The 19,901-nt window shown below is 34.6% G+C and overlaps 1 protein-coding gene across 6 annotated transcripts in view; it reads right to left on the bottom strand.

Moving 5' to 3' along the window:
- LOC128202933 (protein mono-ADP-ribosyltransferase PARP12-like) overlaps nt 1-19,901 on the bottom strand; it is a 107,418-nt gene that overhangs the window by 73,529 nt on the left and 13,988 nt on the right. For 3 of the 6 annotated variants that reach the window (XM_052904115.1, XM_052904119.1, XM_052904120.1), the window contains exon 1: nt 9,010-9,067. The exons of 1 other annotated variant lie outside the window; for it this stretch is intronic. In XM_052904115.1, coding sequence (XP_052760075.1) covers nt 9,010-9,052 — 43 coding nt within the window. In that variant the 5' untranslated portion in view covers nt 9,053-9,067. Of the gene's footprint in view, nt 1-9,009; nt 9,068-10,063; nt 10,136-16,118; nt 16,164-19,901 lie in introns of those variants that run through there. 2 more of the 6 variants (XM_052904117.1, XM_052904118.1) reach the window with 2 other exon arrangements.

The raw sequence follows: 19,901 nt of genomic DNA, 5'->3' as shown, positions 1-19,901 counted from the left end.
TTTTCCTCCATAATCAAATGTGTGCAGAAATGACAACCTCAAATAAGTGGATTTTTCTTTATTTTATATTACTGCTTTAAAGGAAAACAATCAAAAGCAAAAAGTACTTGCTTTTGTTCATGTACAAGCAGGAAAGTTATTAACAACTTCTAAACTTGACAATCATGTACATTACACTGCTTAATTAAGACCATGTAGTAGTAACTTTCAATCCATTCTTTTTCAAAAGATTATCAGTTATTCTTAGTATAAGCCTTAAATATATTTTAGCATTAACTTATTCATTCACTTATGTTGCCCTCCACATTCAAATGATAAAACATTTGAAACTTGTAAGGCTCACTTTTGTTATCATTTTCAATTAAAAAAAATTCATACATTTTTTCTGTTACTTTTTTATATATTTATTTTCTAATTACAAACTTATTCTACAATTATACTATAAACAAAACACTTATGTGATGGAAATATATTGCAGATATTGAAATGTGCGTTAAAAATATACTAGTTACTAGTTTTTGAAAATGGAAGGAAACCCCTTAAATCTTTTGGTTTGAAAAAATGAAGTTGAGTAATGTGCTTATGTTTCCCTTCCCTCAATGGGCAATTTATTGCATTCATATTTTTTACAAAAAACTTCCTTAACTTATATTTTATTTGTATTTTTTTCTGTGTAAACAATATAGTTTTTTTTCAAATGTGATAATGCTTTTGACATGTGATATTAAAAATAATTGTGTTATTTACTGTTAATCAGGGACTATACTCATGTATTTGATCAAAGGAATGTTTTACTGATGCTGCAGTTAAATCAACATATTTTATGAAATGGATAGTGTTGAAGTTAAATCTTCAAATATGAGTATTGAATGTTATTGTTACAAGAATATAAACTCATCTTTTAATTTCTTTCTTAAAATGTCTTCAGTATCAGCTGAATGCTCATGTTTTATCCTCATTATAATTATATGCTACCTAGTTTTTGTTAATAATAATTGATAATTTGTCTACTGCAACATAACTGTATGCATTTCACATTACTCATTTACAATGGCCATGTGCATATTTATCTTATATTTTATAGCTTTAGTATATAAATGTATGTAGATGGTGTATCTATGTAAATTAAGGACTCATAAATAAACTGTGATATACTTACTGCTTGCTTTATGGAAGGTGTGAAAGGCCAATAATTATAAGGATTTACATCTGGTAATAGGAACCATTTCCTTCACACTACTTAGCCGATTTCTTTCACTATAGTCTTAATTAAGCACCAATCAATTGTAACCATGCCCGCCCCCCCCCCCAGGTTTGGGGGTATACCGGGGATAGCCGGGAAATGGGCCATGTTTTTACCTTTCGGGTGTATTTGTTCAAAGGAATGTTTTACTAATGTTGCAGTTAAATCGACATATTTTATGAAATGGATACTTCAGTCGTAATAATGCACCAGTCAATTGTAACCACGCCCTCCAGGTCCGGGTGTATACCGGGGATATACACCCGGGATAGCCCGGGAAATGGGCCAGGTTTTTACCTTTCGGGTGGCCCCGGAGTGCTGGTTGAATGCGGTGGTTTTGTCTTCGCTTTAAATATAGCGGGGAATGGGCCTTACCTAGGGTCCCTGGGTTACGGGGGCATTTGGCGGGAATTTTACCATCTGTTCATACCCGCAGGGAGGGGATTTTAGCCGGGGTTAGCTGGACCGAAATTCAACCTCCCCGCTATTCCCCGGACCTGGGGGAGGCGTGGTTACAATTGACTGGTGCATTACTAATCAAAATACTAAGAGACCATGCAAAGTACAGTGTGTATATACCAGTGATGACCCTGATCGATCAATTATCTGATTAATCGGCTGTAATCGGACAGTATCACAAATGCATCAATTTCTAATGTATATATCAATAAGGACCTTAGTTTTCATTTCTTATGCTTCAGTCAGAAAACATGTATTATTTCTGGCATATTGAATAACGGGGGGGGGGGTGCTTGGTTACAATTGACTGGTGCATTAATTAAACCAGTTTTGAAAATTAAATTGAAAAAAATGAGACATAACACATTGGTTTTGGATGGCATTAGCTATTAAAAATAACGAGTAATTGGAAATTAAATAAGCAAAACTTTTCTCACGTATTCTCGGAGTTGGACAAATTCCATTCTTCAAACAGTTTTTACATTGTCATTGATCTTGACGTTCATTTCAATATATGAGCACAGCTGGGGTCGATCAAGCCTAGTTTCATAAGAATCTGGGCTTGAATGACCCTAACCATTTCGCTGGAATAATTTGCACTTGTCCAGCACCTGGACGACCGATATCCAGGGTAATCAAATATTTTTAGATCGATGTCCCCCTGGCCGTTCGCCATCATCATTCGGAACTCCTCGGCCATTTTTTCAAAAACAACCTCGGATGTATATGGACGGTTTACATACTTAAAAAGTGGTACGTTTAAGTCCGCTGCAAATAGATCGCGTAGTAATCTTATTTAGTAGTTAAAATTTATGACTTAACTCTTGGGAATCGTAATTATGTTTGCAATAATACATTTCACTGGCAATCAATTTAAACTGAGAGCAATGAATACAACTCTTAAACACTACATTTAATTAATGCTTTTATTCAAAAAAATACGGACTACTTCAACAGATGTACCGGCATACATCCGAGGTTGTTTTTGAAAAAAAATGGCCGAGGAGCTCCGAATGCGCCATCATAAAGCTATTTGAACGCAAAGAAAAACTAAATGAAAGTACTGTTAAAACTCAAAGTATCGGTTACTTCCCTTAGCTCTAAACACTTTAAGAAACGTGAATGACATAACTTAAACAACAAGATACATTCTTACATTTTCTTGTCAACGCAGAAAACAAATAACCACTTAATGGGAATTGAAGTCTAGAAGATATTGCTAAAAATAATAATTTGAAGCTGTGACGGAAGTTTGCTCAATGATGTAAGTAAGTTACTGCGCTATATAAAGTTAGAAAGTTACTGAATTCAAGCAAACTTTTTTTTTCGATTATGGAACGATGAGGTCGCCGATCGCCAAATTACGAATGTCTGCCGATATAATTGATTATCGGCGATCATCGGCCCATCACTAGTATATACCACGTTATAAATTACGTTATATATATGCTTCGTCGGAAGGCAAAATTGCTTAAAATGAAGACTTAAATCAAAGATAACTTTTCATTAACAACACCATTTAAAATGAAACAAAGGGCAGCCTATGCCGATTAAAGCGCCCCGCATTTGTTTTATTTCCAAATTTGATGAGGTAAAAAATAATGTTTTGACAGTGCTCCGTCAGACAGCTGAACGGTTTGTCGAAGTGTTTTAAGAAACTAAACTCGCAATCAAAATTTGGTTAAAGAACGAAGTTAGGGCTCCGTAATAGGCGTGGACTGCGCTATGTTTCATTTACAATGGTGAAGAAATAGCAAAGTTATCTTTGTTTAAAGATTTTTTTCAAATCAAAATATTGCCTTTCGACGTAGCATTTATGACGCAATTTATCACGTGGTATACACACACTGAAAGTATGGACTGTACTGGACTGTAGACCCGATATAAAAATAATTATACAGCTGAAAAACACATTCAAAAAAGCCTCTTCGCCCTTGCCATTCGAATATTCATAAATTAAGGCTCTGTGCTCAACTTGAAAGAACATGTACTGAAAAGTTTGCGACTTGTTTATATAAAACAGCTAGTTGTTCTTGATGGCCCGAGAGGCCAAAAATGCCGGCCGCGATGTATTGTGCAACATGTGTTTCATAAAAAGAACTACGATTCCGGCAATAACCCTTCAAGCCCGTAGAGGCAGCGCCTTAGTTCATATCCTAATAGGGTTAGGATGGTCTGATTTCCCAAAACAAGCTATTATATTTTTGGTATGTCCTAGTTCAAACAAGAAATGAATTGTTCAATTCCCAAATCAAGCTTTTATATTTTGGTATGTCGTAGTTCAAACAAGAAATGAATTGTTCAATAACTTGAAATATGAGACATAAATTGAGAAAATGCTTCAATTTGCCAAACAAAATCTTTGAATACTGGAATTCAGCGAATTTGAGCTTGGATTTATTGTTCAATAATAATATTTATCACAAATCTCCAGTCCAGATAGAAAAATCCGACCAAGGGCACGTCAGTAAGCTGGTTTAGGGTAAAGCCGGGTTACCGCTCATGCAGCATGCCGGAGAGTCCGATTTTTCATTCCAGACCGGAAACACAAGCATGTGTTTTCCTTTTATTTTCTTGCATACAATCATAAATTCGTGTACATAACGACGTAGAAAAATGTATTTTTATACATTTCACCAAACAGCATCATGACGCGAAGTACCTTTAATGGTCACTGAGGTCAAATAGTTCCTTGAAAAATCATATTTTCAAAGGTCATTTGTTTTCATATTGTACTCAAATTTCTTGTAGAAATATGTATTCAATCACACTCCTTTTAAATGTCAAAATTTACTTGCCATAACCAATACAGTTGAACATTTAAGAAGTGACACATTGCGCGTGGGATACCAGCACAGCTAAATTCACCGGAAATCCAGAGTGGTGCTAAAACCTAGTATCCGATACCCGGTATCTGGTACCATTTGTCGATCCCAGTCTAGATGATACCGGGATATAATTAGATGATAAATCCCAGTATCGCAAGACATTGTATTTATTGCATATCGAAGGCATCTGTAAGTGGAGTTTTTATCATGAGTTATTGGTTTTTTTGTGACTCTGTTGGTTTGATGGTTCTAGTAATAATGTCAAACTGTTTTGATATATTTCTATAATCTTACAGGTTTGATAGTACTTATAACATTAAGTACGCAATACTGAACCTTGTTATTTTGTTCAAATTATTGCTAGAAATGATACCCATCGGGAACTCATCGGGGATATTAACACTTATTCTAAAATTGCTTTCCTGTATGGATGCTTTCTGTTTTATAATATATGTTTAATCGCTGCCATTGCTTGCGAAAATAAAAAAATTATAACAAATATATTACTGCTATACATATGATTTAAAGAGTTGCTAGATTAAAATTTCTTCATATCGAGGCATGACCCTTTAATCTTCAAGTACGGACGGACTGCTAGCTCCGTAAACAAACGTACCAAACAATAATTATCACGGACAACGAACAAAAAACATTGGAAGTGTTTAATATTTGATCTGATTTGGTATTACACTGAAGAAATGCAAAATACAAAGAATAATAAACAATAACACTTATGTAAAACCAATTTTATCATGAAACGACATGATAACACTTGACAAACACAAATTCGTATTGATAAATATTACGAACATTAATTATGATTTAAGTTCATATTATTATATTAAATGAATACGGATGACCTCACATGCCACACAAAGCAGTTTTGAGTGACACAGATTCAAAAATGTTAATTTTTGGTAATTCCACAAACCAACCACAGCCTCAAGAGCACAACCAGCAGTTTTAAAGTCTTTTTCGCCACTCTTGTTGGCTTTAACATCTCATCAGTTATGCCATTCAGTGCAGCTGTCAAATCACTGTACTGCTCTGTGATGATTTTAGGAAAAAAGATCCACAAACATGATACCGCTCATCAATTTTTCTAAATTAATTGACAAAGGGACATAATCAAACAACTAAAAACTGGCTATATTGTGTTTCCTACGCATAAACGCAAACAAATGCAGTCTTTTAGTTAGCCTTGGCATGTATTGTTTGACGAATATTTTGCACTCAGTAAAATGTTAATACACTGAAATTGTTCAAGCAGAAAAAAAAACAATGTCAATGTCAGCGCCAAAGAAAGGACAAAACTGCAGATATATTCTATGAGAGATAATTAAAAAAAAAAAAAACAGTGTATCAATGAAATATTTCTTTTCTGTTAGACAAACAATTGACACACTTAGTGTTATGGCGAATATAAGATAAGTACCTTATATTATATAATTTTGGTAAGGTCCTCCTAGATAGGCCTTCGATCATACTTGATGTTCGGCCGGCATCCTGTGAGGGTCCTGCCCTTGTATTTTGCCTCCTTATACAGTAGTCTGGATAGAAGTTTAACAGTCATGGAAAAGTCTCCAATACCCTTTATTTATTGTTTCCGTGTATAAATAATTCTTTTGGAAGTAATCCTGATTTCCAAAAATTCATAACCTTTGTTTTCCTACCTTTACTTTCATTTTCCATGTATAACAACACTTAAGACAAATATCAGAACCTATCTGCAAACCCACTTGTGTTTGAGAAAATAGTACAATATCATCGACAAATATATCCAAACACCTTTTCAACAGATTCATCTCAATCCCATCGTAGCCATTTAGTTAAAGCATTTCCTCAAAGTCGTCTTAATATAATGAGAAAAATACAGGAGATAATCATTCTCCCTGCCGCACTCCTAAAAACAATGAAATAATGTATAAGAGTATTGCGTACTTTAAGTCTTGATTTTATATCATCAACAATGGACGCAACTGACACTACTGCCCTTGAGTAAGCACTGTATAATCGTGTGTATAGAATATCGTAATCTGATACATAGAGCTTGTTAGGAAGTGCTCTTGCAGACAGTGATTCATTATATAAAAACAAACATGTCATTAAGAGACAAGAGGTTCAAAAATGCTTTACCAAATTTTGAGTTTGTTAACACAAGTTAGAGATAGAAATTGGTAGATACAAAAGTATTGCTGGAGAAGAAAGATTTTGAAACGACGGTCTCACTGGGAAAATTGAAGATGAAGTCCTCTTTATCACTTCATGTAAGGCTTATAATTGTCAAAGAAATTAGTTTTATGGCTGTTTAGTAATGAGGATAAAGCTGTAATCACCGACTTTGTAAATGATTGTTTTCAGTTAAGGTCCTATTTAATTAATAATCGTTCAAAACACCAATATAGATCAGTAATTTCATCTTCCTCTAGGCACACCAGTTCATATACTAGAATACTAATATGAAATAGTTTGTGAATTGGTTTTGAAACTATTTCAAGTTCAAACCACAACTTACTTTATAATAATAAAATAAGATGTCATGTGGTTCTAATTTGACTGTTACTGTTTTATGATTATAACTATGTCTGTGAATTAATTTATAATCATGGCACCCATTAATACTGCCTACTTCATCATACCACAGATAACATATTATGATGCATTCACTAAAAAACAACTTTTCGCTTGAAATTATGATAAGTAACAAGTATGATCAACCTTTATAATGCAAACAAATCTATTTTATGATAGGATTTTAATAAAGCAGAAAAAAAGTCTTATTTAATTTTACCACAGGTTCTGGGTCTCCCCACATAATCAAGGGCATTGCTTATATCTATAAAACCGCAATTTAACTTTTTATTATTGTTTATTATATTGGCAACAAGTCCATGATGTACAAAAGCATTGTCGACAGTGCGCATATTTTCTTAAAGCCAGTCTGAGGTTCAATATATACAAAATGCATTTTGAAAGCATTTGTGTGTGGTCGGAAAAATGTTCTGAAATGTTGATAAAACAATTTTTCAGAATTATATTTAAATCACATCAATGAAATATTATTGCACAAGGTGTCCAATTCAAATCATAAATTGAAAACTTTATAAACAAGAGCTGTCACCGAGACAAGCGCGCTCTACCTTTCCGCCGCAAAACCTTAGCCATAATTCCTAATAATAAAGGACCATAATTAACATTATATGTGAAAAATAGAGTTATCCAACTTGATTATTTCTTAGATATTAACATATGTGTGCTTACATGCAAAACCTAAACCAAAATATAAAGTATAAATATAAATAATAAAGGGAAATAATTTGCATTATTGCAAGATGGAGTTATCTTACTTTATTAATCAAGTCGGTTATATAGTTTGGAAGACATTTCAATAGTCTCTATGTAATACATTATGTATTTGCTGAGATACTGACTTAAATTTAGTAACATGCAAAACCTTTACCGGAATTTCTAAGTTGAATTCATGTTCAAGTTTCATCTCTGCGAAAATGTTTTAGTATAAAAACATGCATGGACCTTTTTTAACACCAAAACTGTCGGTGGTTTTGTCCTTATCACAGGCGTAATGTATTCATTACATGCCAGAATCTCCCCTTTTTTTCGTACGAGATAACTTAATGTTTGCTTAGAAACACGAAGAAAAAAGTTATATTCACAGAAAAAGCTTACTGCATAGTAAAACATGCAGAAAATATTCTAAGTCCAAACTTTGCATAATTATCTAGTTTCCAAACGTTTCGAGTGTAATATCGGAAAATATCAACAACGCCAATATGTTGACCGCACTGTTTTCCAGAAGTGACTGTGGATACTATTTTGAAATCTAAGGAAATCACTGTAAATTCCATGGAAAACCATATTTTTCCAGGGAATTTCCACAACATGTATGTACTCACAAATTACCTGAGCCCCTCTGTAAGATATACATACGAGCTATACACTCTCGCAGATGTATGTATGTACGTACGTACGTACGTACGTATGTATGTATGTATACTAGATTACATTTCTGTTTCCTTGTTATCTTTTTTTGCGTTTTCAGTTTCATTCCCGAAATTTGATTTAACAAAATTGTTACCTATGGGATTTCTAAAACGACACGTACATTTTCCTGTGACTAATCATTCCCGTTCTAAAGTGCTGATAAGTTACAAACGATATGGAAATAGAGTGAAACTGCTGACCATATATTTAAAAGTGCTGTCAATATATTCTTATTAGTGAAAAGATAAGATTTTGAAGACTTATTTTATGTTCTATTTTGTACTTATTAAGTGCGAATAGATTGTTGTTAGTTGTTTTAAAAGGGAATTTGTTAAATAGTACAATAATAATGATATAATAAGAGATCATGTCTGTAGAGTACATTTTTTAAAATTGTTTGGCTATATTTAAGGGGCTAAACTACTAATTATCTCAAATAGATGAACATGAAGAAATAATTAATGTAGTTGGACCTACCATTCAAAAACAACAATGTAGTAGAGTGTGGATAATATGCCATTGCACATGCTACATCTTTCTGAGTCGGCACAATCCGTGTTTTGACTGTATACTAACTCCAAGAACATTTATCGTGTGTAGAAAAGGAAGAAATCTCCAATCACGAAAAAGAGTGCCAGTGGACGGCGGAAACAAAACATTACAACATCAACTGAAACTTATTGTGTATGTAACTTGCCTGCTAGACCAAGAACAGTGTTGTAGGTGTCGTTCGTGCGGTCTGTCTGTTTGTCTATCTGTCGGTTGGTCGGTCCGTCTGTTCACTCACTCACTCACTCACTCACTCACTCACTCACTCACTCACCCACCAACCCATAACCACCCACCCACCCAAACCCAACCAACAATCCACCCAACCCACCCAAAACCCACCCAACCATAACACACCCACCCACCTCACTCACCCACCCACTCACTCACTCACTCACTCACTCACTCACTCACTCACTCACTCACTCACTCACTCACTCACTCACTCACTCACTCACTCACTCACTCACTCACTCACTCACTCACTCACTCACTCACTCACTCACTCACTCACTCACTCACTCACTCACTCACTCACTCACTCACTCACTCACTCACTCACTCACTCACTCACTCACTCACTCACTCACTCACTCACTCACTCACTCACTCACTCACTCACTCACTCACTCACTCACTCACTCACTCACTCACTCACTCACTCACTCACTCACTCACTCACTCACTCACTCACTCACTCACTCACTCACTCACTCACTCACTCACTCACTCACTCACTCACTCACTCACTCACTCACCCAAAAGCATCACAGCGTAATGTGGCATGTATTTGGAAGGATACTGTTTATGTACAAATGTCATCCACCTTCAACTCAACGCTTTTATAAAATATAGAAATATCGATTTTCACAAATAAAAAATCCATCAAAACATTTCAATAGTAAATTTTGTTATCTATATTTTCAGCACTTTTCAATTAATGGTCAGCAGTTTTCTTCTGTAACGGATTCAATCAACTCACTTTACTGGAAGTCAGCGATGCATGCCGGTTAATGTGTACATGTAGCGTTATTCTTTTCCGTTCTGCTCAATAAGTTTATGACATTAATCTAAGTTTTAATAGTTATTACTGTTTTACAATTTATATTTAATCCAATATCATATACAATATAACTTTTACTGCACCCATTTAATTTATTTGAGAGGTTATCTTCAGCTAGCTTAATAGCTTAATATGCAAATCATGTTCAAGATTTGGATTTTTACATTCAGTTCGAAATATCTCTCACGCATATTGAATTTCAAGATTATACAATCACAAATTCTTATTTTCTGAAAATGTTGAATAATTTCCGAAACATGATATCTTCATTTTTCGATAGACTTGTGACTCACTTTTAAATTTACATTCCAAAATTAAAAAGGTTTTTAATTCAACAAATTATTATCAGATAAACATTCATAATACTTGTTAGACATTCCAATACATGTATTAAAATTTGTGCATCTTAACTGAAACTGTCAGTTTGTCATAACGTATAAAATCATGCAACTTAACACTTGGAAGAAGGACACTAAAGAAATTAAAACTTCTTATCAACAATGTTTATATTTTATTTTCACTTTCAAGGCATAAACAACAAGTACAAAATAAAAACCTTACGACATCTACTTACTTTTGTATAACCAATGCATACTCATTGTTTTAATCTCATTAACAAAGACAAAACTCAGGTTTAAAACTAGTTTATATGGCAATAACAGTGCTTGATCACTTAAATGTTCTACATAAAAAGCAATTCAATGTGAAAAGGTGACCAATTATCAATTGTTAATTAGATTTCCACCACAAAATTAATTCAAATTAAACTTGTGCATGTTATACTTAAGTGTGTTGATCATGGGAATGCATCATTGTCTGATATCAAATGTCCAGAATACTATAACAACCTATTTAAGAAGCATATTGTTTACACTTGTGGTGTTCTGTAGTTAGAGTCATAGTAGAAAGATATTTAAATATTCGGCATGATTGCTGATCATGTAATATATGGGGTATTTTCCTACAGAAAGACCAAAATATATCCGTCCGCCCGCTTGACATGGAAACGATTTGGTATGGCCTTATTTGAAGCTGTGAATCATGACTTAAAGTGCCAGTTTGTCATAACTTCTAGAATCATATAACTGAACACTTGGGCGAAGGACCTAAAGATTAGGCAAGTAGAACTGTCATCAATGTTTATATATTATTTTTACTTCCAAAGCATTAACAACAAGTACAAAATAGAAAACTCAATGGCATCTACTGACTACAGTAAATAAACATTTTTTTCATCTCATTAACAAAGACAATACCAAGGTTTTAAAGTTCCTAGGATGATTACAGTTCTTAAACACTTAAGATGTTTTACTTAAAAGAAATCCAATATATTAGCCATTAAAGTTAACTCATAATAAATGTAGCCAAAAAATGTATTGCTAGCAACTAGGAAATCAAGTGAACTGCTCGTACGAATATCTTTAGCCAATTACGTGTACTGCTAGTGACACACGCCAATCAAGTGAACTGCTCGTACGATTAACTCTAGCCAATAAAGTGTACAGCTAGTGGCATACGCCAATGTATTGAACTGCTAGTACGTGTAACCCTAGCCAATAAAGTGTACTGCTAGTGATATACGCCAATCAAGTAAGCTGCTAGTACGAGTTACTCTAGCTAATAAAGTGTACTGCTAGTGACATACGCCAATTAAGTGAACTGCTCGTACGAGTTTCTCTAGCAAAATAAGTGTACTGCTAGGGATATTAGCAAATAAAGTATACTAGTAGCGACCTTGGCCAATACAGCCTTTTTTGTTGCCACATTTTAGTAATAAATATGATTTCATTATGTTTATTATAACTTTTATCCATTTGCCTAAGCAGATGAATCATACTCATGTTTTATTATTTGTTTTGTTTTTTAAATGAAAGAAATTATGATAGGCAAAAAACACATGGAATATATGTGGAGATCAATTCAAGAATGCTATGTAAACAATTAGGCGGAATCATCAAGGATAAAAACACTTCTGTTACAATTCAACATTAGAACAATCACAGTTGTAGATATGCTTCATTTTAGGCATAATTATGGTAAATAATCAACATACATGAAAAAACCACATCAAACAAGAGTGCCAAGATGGTCCAATATCGCTCATTCGATTGGACAAAGAGTTCTTAAGTTATAGATCGGACAATGTACATTTATTTGTTTTAAAAAATACAAAGGGCAATACCTCTAACGAAGAAAATAAAAATAAAAATAGCAAGAGATGTTTGACAAGCATAATGCCCCTCTCCCCTGAGCGGCAGGTTGTGAAATATATTTGGACAATAAAATGAAATAAACCAAAATGACTGCTGATTTGTTATTGCGATTGGATGCCCCTAAGGCTGTTTAAAGATTATTACCATTTAAAGTGTGAGGATAGTAGGCACAGTTTTTAATCATGTAGTATCTCTTAGTAGCATGGACTAAGTAAAATTATTTTAATTACCATATTTGTTGTGACCTTGACCTTAGACTATATGACCTTAAAATCCAAAGGGGTCACCCAGAACCTAGATGTCCAGTTTGAGGGCCACGGGTGCAGGCATTGTCGAGATATCATTTGGACTCACTCATTTTCAGCATTCAAGGTCACTTTGGCCTTGACAGTTGACCCCCTTAAATCAATAGGGGTCATCTACTAGTCAGGCCATCCCCAATATAATGTTTGGTGACCATAGGTCCTGGCATTGTATCTCTCGGAAAAGCTTCGTCAACCTTTTCACATTAAAGATCACTGTGACCTACACCTTTGACCCTTAATCATTATGGATTATCTACTGCTCAGGCCAAACCTTCAGGTAAAGTTATATGACCATATGTCTAGGAATTGTCGAGTTTGCGTTCGAGGTCACTGTGACCTCGAACTTTAAACCCTAAATAAATAGGGGTCATCTACAGGTCAGGACTTATGTTCAAGTCAAGTTTGAGGGTCATGGTTGCAGTCATGGTTGAGTTATCACTAGCACAACGTTTTGAAACAGAATATCAATGTGACCTTGACCTTTGACCCGAGGACCATTAAATCACTAGAGTTCATTTTCTGTTCCTGCCAACCTTCCGGTCAAGTTTGATGACAATAGGTCCAGTAATTGACGAGTTATTACTCGGGCAAACTTTGGTTTACCGAAGGAAACGCCGGCCGACTGACATGTGCAAAGCAATATACCCCCTGTTCTTCGAAGGGGGCATAATAAATTTGATAAAAGGGTCACATTAGGAACTGCTCTGTGTAATTATTTTGAAATGAGGTCTTCGCTTTAGTTCAGTTTTCCCTGGAGAGGCATTTCCAAATGTTTCTACCGACCAATTTAACTTAATCTACCTGGGTAGTGGGAGGGGACTTAACTTCATATTTGTATTTGCCTATGGACCAACTATTACCCCGATTTCATTATAAAGGGCAAAATGTACTTGTATATCACCTGAATCTCGTCAAGATACTTTTTTAACAGAAAATGATTCTAAAAAGCACAAAGCACAAAAAGTCTCTTAAGATAAATTCCATTTAAATATCCTAAGACTGCGTTTGCTAGTGCTTAAATACACCTGTTATAGTTTAAAAACAATGTCTAACTCAGAAAGGGGGGAGGATACGTCTCCATATCCACTCCGCATGAATATTGATAGGATGAAACTCCTCAGTTAGGACCCGAACCTCCCGCCCGCCATGAAAGGAACATTCCCATCACCCTCCACAATCCAGTTTACGAAAGTTTGGCCTAACTCCGCTTTGGCTAAAATATAGTTTTGTTTGTCAGTAGCACGATTTAAGGAAGATCATATGGTATAACCAAGTAAGTGCAGCTGCAACAATAACAATATGATTATGTGAAAAGTTCAATATAGTTATACATGACAAACTAGAAAAACTTGTAGGGGACAGCTATGCAGTGATTAGTTTTGAACAGTTATTGGTATCTAATGTGGCAATAACACGTGAAAAATATACAAGTTATACATGCACAAAACACTATAATCACAACAAACCCGTTATAAATCTCAATTTTTTCTTCAAGAAGGCAATCAATCAGTATTGATTAAGAAATGAATTTATACACCAAATATACCAATTAAAGCTTTCAATACATCGATTATTCAGCGACGATCTTGTCAAATGCTTCATTGATTTACTAAAGAGTGTTTTCTTCTAAGCATATGCACCACAAAAACATAAACTACGTTAAAATAGGGTCAAACCAAAAGCGCTGACTGCCAAAGTATACTAATAATAAACAAAAGTTTATAATAAATTGATTGGTAAACAGTTATACAAGAATATGAAAAAAACCTAAAATATATAACTTTATCCCAACAATCAGTTAAAAATGAAAACGTTATATTTGACTTTATTTTGTAATAGTAATATTTGGTATAGATTTAAAATTGAGATGGACAATATTCTAATTTGTAAAGAACGTGTTAAGATTGTTTAATTGAACCATAAACGAGAAATGATTAAATAATTTAAATCAAAGAATTCTCAACTGAACACTGTTTTGGGTTTTAAAAAAAATGGAATATTTTTTTTCAGATTCTTCTTGTCCACAGAGCTAATAACAAACACTGATGGTGAAACTGAAAGCTTCTTCAAATGAAAATACGTTTAAATCACCTAAATGAAATAATGAAATGTTGACTTATTCCGCCGTAATTCAGGAACATTATTTTCAAACAAACAAAAAATTGACAGTATATCCAACGTGGCGCAGTCAACAGACCCAGCAGTCCTGAGTTCGAAGCCTGCTGCCGACAAAAGTTTCATTTATCTCAAACATTAACAAGCAAGTTTCACTTTTAACCGTGTTGCCTATAAAATATGTTTCCAAATTTTGAGAGATATAAAGCATGTAAGATAAAAACAAAAATATAGCTTACTGGGCTTTAACAAATAGAGTTTGCATGATCTGAAAATACAATTGATCTGAAAGTTATGATGACACACATCGTGTTAAGATCTTTTAGAGAAGTTTCGAAAATGAACTGAATGGAAAATATTTTTAAAAAATGGTCTATTTTTAGGCATTTTCAACGAATCGAACTGACGCGGTTTAGATCATTGTGCAATAGTTTTGAAAATCTGGCGATATATCAAGGACATATTATGCACCGAGCTCATTCATTTCGCAAATGTTTACAAAATAACAAAACCACTCATGATAAATCTCACGTAGTCAATAATAGCAGTTTTATTGAAAATCGATTGACGGATAAAATTACATGTTTAAATTTTCAGTAGAAGAGAAATACAGCAGTTTTAGAAGATATTGTTTATTATATGGAAGATCAATTGACGGATAAAATTACATGTTTCAATATTCAGTAGAAGAGAAATACAGCAGTTTTAGAGGATATTGTTTATTATCATGCGACAGCTTAACTTACACAAGCCTACTCCAAAGTCAATATCTATAACGCAAGGAGTCACCAAATTCCAAAACGGTTGGCAGTCACAGATGTAAAGCATATTCACAGACCCCGATAACGTTGTCGTATTGTTACAAAGTTTATAATAGTTCTCTGCCTCAATATTGTCAAACAATTTCTCAATATTCCTTAATTAACTCGCCTTTTATATACACTCTAATAGGAGATCTATCAATAATTATAAATACTATTTACGATTTTATTTTTACATTCAGTTGTTGAGTTAAAACTATTTTTCTCATGCAATTATAAAAGAGATTCCCAAGTGTATCGAAAAAGAAAAATATCATGTTTCGAAAAAGATTTTCAGAAAATAACATTTTGTGATTTTGTAATCTTGCAATTTAATTTGCGTGAGCGATTATTCCAATTGTGCAATAATGAAACATATTTGTATGGTTATAAGTATCTTAAAATACTAAATAATGGGTTTTATAATTGCATCAGAAAAACAGTTTTAACTCAACAACTTATTATTGGATGAACATTGTTCATAATGCTTATTTAGACATTCAAATACTTCATTTAATAATTGTAAATCAGGTAGTCATACCTTAAGTCCACTCGTTGTAAATCCTATTCATATTGTACACTGAGCTCATTTATTTCGCAAATGTTACAAAATGACAAAATCAATACCTGTCGGGTCTCACATGAACTTATCAATACGAGTCAAATAGTAGCTCAAGGCGTACAAATAATTGATAGAAATATAAACACAATGAGAATACAGTGAAATATTTTTTGATGAAAGGTATAAAAAGGGCGCTGAAAAGTATAACAATCTATATCCGTCAAATGTGTAAAATAATCAAGAATAGACAATTTGACAAAAATATGTTACTCAACTGGACCTTGCAAGAAGCAAGGTGAAACTGTTATTTGTCGTTTTCCCTGTTTCTACCGACCAATTTTACTTAATCTACCTGGGTAGTGGGAGGGGTCTTAACTCCATGTTTATATTTACCTACGGACCAACTATAACCCCGATTTCATTATAAAGGGCAAAATGTACTTGTATATCACCTGAATCGCTGCTAGATACTTGTTTAATAGAAAATGATTCTGAAAAGCACTAAGCACAAAAAGTCACTTAAGATAAATTCCATTCTGAGTTTGCTAGTGCTTAAAAACACCTGTTATAGTTTCAAACAATGTCTAACTCAAAAGGGGGTGTACGTCTCCACATCCACTCCGCATGGATATTGATATGATGAAACTCCTCGGGTAGGACCCGAACCTCCCGCCCGCCACGAAAGAAACATTCCCTTCACCCTCCACAATCGAGTTTACGAAAGTTTAAGAAATGAATTTATACACCAAACATACCAATTAAAGCTTTCAATACATCGATTATTCAGCGATGATCTTCTCAAATGCTTCATTGATTTACTAAAGAGTGTTTCCTTCTAAGCATATGCACCGCAAAAACATAAACTACGTTAAAATAGGGTCAAACTTAAAGCGCTGACTGCCAACGTATACAAATAATAAACAAACATATGAAATAAAATTTTGGTAAACAGTTTTTCAAGAATATAAAGAAACTAAAATATATCACTTTCTCTTAACAATCAGTTAAAAATGAAAACGTTATATTGGACTTGGTATAGGCTTAAAATTGAGAAGGGCAATATTCTACTTTATAAAGAACCTGTTAAGATTGTTTAATTGAATCATAAACGAGATATATGTAGACAGTACATGGAGTTCACTGGTGTAAATGTAGATAGTTAGGCATGGAGATCACTGAGGTAAATGTAAATAGTTAGGCATGGAGATCACTGAGGTATATGTAGACAGTTAGGCACGAAGATCACTGGTGTAAATGTAGACAGTAAGGCACGGAGATCACTGAGGTAAATTAAGAGAGTAAGGCATGGAGATCGCTGAGGTCAATGTAGAAAGTAGGGCATGGAGATCGCTGAGGTCAATGTAGAAAGTAGGGCATGGAGATCACTGAGGTAAATGTAGGTAGTAAGGCATGGGGATCACTGAGGTATATGTAGACAGTAAGACATGGAGATCACTGGTGTAAATGTAGATAGTTAGGCGTGGTGATCACTGAGGTAAATTTAAAGAGTAAGGCATAGAGATCGCTGAGGCCAATGTAGATAGTTGGGCACGGAAATCACTGGGGTAAATGTAGATAGTAAGGCTTGGAGATCTCTGTGGTAAATGTAGATAGAAAAGCATGGAGATTGCTGAGGTCAATGTAGATAGAAAGGCATGGAGATCATTGTGGTAAATGTAAATATTAAGGAATGGAGATCACTGAGGTCGATTCAGTTAGTAAAGCATGGAGATCACTGAGGTAAATGTAGAAAGTAAGGCATGGAGATCTCTGTGGTAAATGTAGAAAGTAAGGCATGGTGACCTCTGTGGTAAATGTAAAAAGTAAGGCATGGAGATCACTGAGGTCAATGTAGATAAAAAGGCATGGAAATCACTGAGGTTAATGTAGAAAGTAAGGCATGGAGATCACTGAGGTAAACGTAGATAGCAAGGCATGGAGATCACTGAGGTAAATGTAGATAGTAAGGCAGGGAGATCACTGACGTAAATGTAGATAGTAAGGCATGGAGATCATTGAGGTCAATTTAGATAGTAAGGCAAGGAGATCACCGAGGTAAGTGTAGATAGTTAAGCATGGAGATCACTGAGGTAAATGTAGATAGTAAGGCAGGGAGATCACTGACGTAAATGTAGATAGTAAGGCATGGAGATCATTGAGGTCAATGTAGATAGTAAGGCAAGGAGATCACCGAGGTAAGTGTAGATAGTCAACCATGGAGATCACTGAGGTAAATGTAGGTAGTAATGCATGGAGATCACTGAGGTAAATGTAGGTAATAAGGCATGGAGATCACTGAGGTAAATGTAGATAGTAAGGCATGGATATCACTGAGGTAAATGTAGACAGTAAGGCATGGAGATCACTGAGGTAAATGCAGATAGTAAGGCATGGAGATCACCGAGGTAAATGTAGAGAGTAAGGCCTGCAGATCACCGAGGTAAATGCAGTTAGTAAGGCATGGAGATCACTGAGGTAAATGCAGATAGCAAGGCATGGAGATCACTGAGGTAAATATATGTAGTAAGGCGTAGAGATCACTAAGGTAAACGTAGATAGCAAGGCAGGGAGATCACTGAGGTAAATGTAGATAGTAAGGCATGGCGATCATTGAGGTCAATGTAGATAGTAAGGCAAGGAGATCACTGAGGTAAATGTAGATAGTCAAGCATGGAGATCACTGAGGTAAATGTAGGAAGTAAGGCATGGAGATCACCGAGGTAAATGCAGATAGTAAGGCATGGAGATCACTGAGGTATATGCAGATGTATGTAGTAAGGCGTGAAGATCACTGAGGTTAATGTAGATAGTAAGACATTGTGATCACTGAGGTAAATGCAGATAGTAAGGCGGGAGATCACTGACGTAAATGTAGAAAGTAAGGCATGGAGATCACTGAGGTAAATGTAGATAGCAAGGCATGAAGATCACCGAGGTAAATGTAGATAGTAAGGCATGGAGATCACTGAAGTAAATAAAGATAGTAAGGCTACGTTGCAAAATGTGTTCGCTATCGAATGCTTTAAAACCCACTCCTATGCAATTGATATTTAACAAACATTGTCACCAACAACTACCTCAGATAGTTGTCAATATGGCAAATACAACAAAATCAAGAGCCGTCGTAAGACAGCGCGCTCGACTACGCCGCTTTGACTTAGAATACAATAACGATGAAATAATACCAAGTTTGGTCTCTTTATGTCAAACCTAATCAAAAGTATTTGATACATAAGGTGACTTTGATGCTGGCCTCTCACCAGCACGCCCAAACAATGACGCAAGTCATTCAAATAACTTGATTTCCCATTATGAAAATGTGGTTAAGAATATACAAATATGCCTTTCAAAGGAAATTAAAAAAAGAAAAGAAAAAAAATCAAGGGATATAATTTGTATTTAGGCTTAAACGGATTTATGTTTCTTGTTGTAAGATAGTCGTAAATAATTTTGAATTTTATTAAGTGCATTTAATGAACGGTATAGAATTTTTTTTTTATTAAACTTGCTCTTAACTTTTACTTGCCTAAAACTTTAACCTAAATCAATCAGGGGCCATGAGATGTATTAAGGATATGGAGTTATGTAACCTCATTGGGGGATGGTCCTGAACAATTGTGTGAAGTATTAAGTCAATTGAATGAAGGGTATAGAAGTTACTAAACAATATCCCAACCTGCCCTAAAACTTTAACCTAAGTTCCCTAGTCAATCAGGGGCCATAATTTGTATAAAAGATAATATGGAGTTATCTAACCTCATT

This window comes from Mya arenaria, chromosome 9 (assembly GCF_026914265.1).
Source record: "Mya arenaria isolate MELC-2E11 chromosome 9, ASM2691426v1".
Classification (NCBI taxonomy): domain Eukaryota; kingdom Metazoa; phylum Mollusca; class Bivalvia; order Myida; family Myidae; genus Mya; species Mya arenaria.
The sequence above is the reverse complement of the archived record's forward strand: the minus strand, read 5'-3'. Positions and strand labels throughout refer to the sequence as shown.